General features: G+C 33.5%; 1 protein-coding gene across 1 annotated transcript; it reads right to left on the reverse strand.

The window, feature by feature from the left end:
* Positions 1 to 1,682: 1,682 nt before the first annotated feature.
* On the reverse strand, positions 1,683 to 2,856 carry LOC120187650. The gene is made up of 4 exons (XM_039191321.1): positions 2,725 to 2,856; positions 2,232 to 2,430; positions 1,927 to 2,009; positions 1,683 to 1,805 (listed from the first exon to the last, which is right to left on the reverse strand). Exons 1-4 carry the CDS (start codon positions 2,815 to 2,817, stop codon positions 1,683 to 1,685), a joined length of 498 nt encoding a protein of 165 aa, XP_039047252.1. The 5' UTR covers positions 2,818 to 2,856.
* Between the last annotated feature and the right edge of the window lie 701 nt (positions 2,857 to 3,557).

The raw sequence follows: 3,557 nt of genomic DNA on the forward strand, positions 1-3,557 counted from the left end.
TTTAGAGAAAGCAAATAATAAAAATAAAATAGTACAAGAATTTAATGAAAACAAGATTGGGAAGTAAGAAATAAAGCTATGTAAATTTTTTAGAAGAAAAATTAATTAAGTAAAACAACCTCAAGTATTGCTTTGCCTCAATTCCAATTTATCATCGAAGATGATTTTTTACTCCGGGCAAATGTTGGTTATAGTCTACAAGGCCCAACCCTTGTAAGTTGTTTTTCTCTCCGATAAATCGATAATCCAAAATTAATCTTTGGAATTCAGTCCTTATTTGGACTAACTAAGACTATCGTCGCCAACACCAATACAATTTCAACTTCAGAAAAGCTCGACTCATATTATGTTATCTCAATGAGAATCGAATCCGATCTTAGTTTCTCTTAGCGAACCGCCACTAAGTGTTTCTTAAGAAGTTGAATTTGCTACTAGCTGATTCTTCCTCCCAACTTTAAATCAGGACAACACCCATACCAAAGTTGACTTTTTGAAATGAAAGTATTTTGATTTTATAGGAAAGGCCGATTGCCAATCTAAGTTTGCAGAAAATTGAGAATTTAAGTCGAAGGTAGTAGGTGTTTTTCTAATTCTAATGATTGAAATTGAGTCATCGCTTAAGCCTTTGCCTTATAGGAAAATTAGCTAAACATGATAGAAATCATACTTAGCATATTTTAAAGAAAGTAAAAAATAAAAACTTGAAAAGTAAAAACGAAACGAAAGAAAAGAAACTTTATAAAATAGAAAACAAGAAGAAAGCTAAATTCGAGATATGTTTCAAGCTTCACCTTGTAGGGTATTTATAGTTTTTTTGGAACCCTAAAAATTAAGTCAAAATGGCTAAAGATAAATCGTAAAAATATTCAAATAAAATTTTAAAATCAAATGATAATTCTAAATTCAAATTTAAACTGATGCTAAATAATCCGCTCGTCCTTCTAGAATGCTAATTGGACTGCCTTCTATAAGTTGTTGACTGAACCTTTTAGAAACTACCATGTCAGACATCTTCATGCCCCAAGTTATGCCCACTAATCCAACATTTACTCCAGAAAAATAAAAACTACATAACTTTGCCTTTTTATTGTTGTTTCCATAAATTAAAGTTCTGTATAGAAAATGAATAAAAATATCTAAATCAACAATATCAACTAATCAACAAAGAGTAATTAACAAAAAAATAATTTCTAAATAAATCACTCATCAGCTCAAAACCCTGCAATCATTGGTGATCTAACCCAGAACCTCTAGGAATAACAATTATTCCTTTTAATCACTGAGGTCGCTTGATTCGTACAATATATATAAAATATTATATATACGTCATATTAAAGAATTAATATATGTAACTTAAATTCATGGGTTTTATCTTACAATATCAATTTTTAAAATCCTAATCTTTCACGAACTTATGAGGATGACTCATTTATATAAAGGGGAAACCTTCATCTAACTAATTTCAGTTCAGTGTTTCTTAAATGCCGTATAGAAGATATGATTTCTATAGTAATTTCCATACCCCAAAAATATCACAGGCAAAGCCCCTGAAACAAACGGTGAGCCAATTTGTAGCATCACATATGCGTCATCACTTACCTTTGTTAAGCTCTCATGGATGAACCAGAAACAAATCTGTTTTTTATATAGGCAGAACCAGAAACGGAACTTCTTCTTCCTAGCTAGGCCTCGTTCATATGTTTCTTGACATGAAGGTCCATCACAATATCTCGTAGCTCGGGAAAAACTGATATAAGTAAGAGTTCTACGATCGCGAAAGCAAGTTGCTTAATACATACAGTAGACTGCAATGGACAAGAACAGATAAATATAATCGTATATTCGAGTATCGGAACAATGGAAAACAGAAAGAAAATAAGAGAATAGTATCATCTTCATAGAGGGAAGAAAGAATAAAAGGTCAACCTGAGTGAAATAATAAATGTCTCTTGCACATCGTCGGTATTGCTTATACCCAATCAAGCTAATTAATGTTGCTGGAGGTCCATCTGATGAATTCGAGCGGAACATGTTCAGTGATTTCAACAACATATACTATCTAATCTAGCTTGAATTGTTCTATAAAGTAGATAAAAAGGGTGTTGAGAAATTTTAATGAGAAATATAATCATTGAAATCTGGACCAACGACAAGTGAATTGCAGGCATTTAAATTACAGATCCAAAAGTTATGCCTGCTCAGACAAGATATCAACAACGATAAAAAGATACCGACAATGATCTTTTTTATGTCACTTTCTCTACGAGTAGCCTCAAGTTGTTGCTCAAAGGATCCAGGTTTAGAGGCATTACTCCCACAAAATTGGCTGAAGTTAAACGAAGGTGAATGCGTCTGGTTGATATGAGCATTACCAAATTTGCTGTGAATGTTCCCTATTGTTCTAAAGAATTTACCACCTGGCCACAGGAGCTGGAAGAAGAAGAGGCAATTAGAAGAAACATAACATTTTGGATGGTTAATTAGTGAAAGTGACTCATTGATCTTAAGATTGTTGGGCTACAGTTCAGAACTTAGCCTCTGGCTCTGCCTGTCACAGTTCTCATTCAGAGATTGATTTCCCGTTAAAGTCTTATGAGAGAAAGACATCTAAAAGTTCATGTGATGGTGGCAGCAGTTGTTAATGACAAAACTCTTGCTTTTACAGCATCGGAGGCTGAGCCATATAATGCTCAAGCTCAAACTAAATTCTAATGTAGGCCTTACATCTTGAATCCATCGAATCCCTAGGGCAACAGTTTCCTCCCTCCGAAGCCAATAAATCTGGCACAAAAGCCAATCGTCAATGGCATCCTCCATCACCAGCTGTAGTATTTCCTTAGATATAAAAAAGACCTGCCTTCTGCATCAATAAAAACATACCTAGTGTTTATCCAAAATTATTCTGGAAATAAGTCATTTTAAAACGCCATAAAATGCTAATAAAGTTAATAGGATGGCACGGTCTTAAAGACCAGAGTTGCAACTGGCTAACTGGAAACAAGGAAAAAGCTTGAAGCAGTAATTGATAATTCAAACAACCATGCCAGTCATCTAATACCTCTAAACAAATGCTAGTATATTGTTTCAGCAAGCAACTATTTTCTGAACTTACCACTAGCATTGAGATTGCCTGTCTTAAAGATTAACAACAGAAGACCAGAAAAAGACAATTTTCACTGGTTACTAGACATATAATCAACTCACCATATAACTATCTCCTATGCTAGGAAAAAAAAACTAACCTAATTGAATATATGGCCAAAAGCAAGGATGGACCGAGGTGGGGGTAGTCGTCTCCAGAAAATTTAAAATTATCATATATTTGATTCTTTTTAATATGTTTTTTTCCTCTGAAATTTTATAAATGCAAGTTTTACTTCCTATATTGAAGTTTGTCCCCGTAACATAAAATACTGCGTCCATCCCTAGCCAAAAGTGTCCGTTAATAATTAATCTAAAGTAACAGCATAATTTACTAGGTAATTGAAATAACACGCAAAAAGTATTTGTAACACGTACAAGGTACAATATCATTCTCTCATCCTTCCATGTGCGTC

The sequence above is a fragment of the Hibiscus syriacus genome, unplaced genomic scaffold (genome assembly GCF_006381635.1).
Source record: "Hibiscus syriacus cultivar Baekdansim isolate YM2019G1 unplaced genomic scaffold, ASM638163v2 tig00113725_pilon, whole genome shotgun sequence".
Classification (NCBI taxonomy): Eukaryota; Viridiplantae; Streptophyta; class Magnoliopsida; order Malvales; family Malvaceae; genus Hibiscus; species Hibiscus syriacus.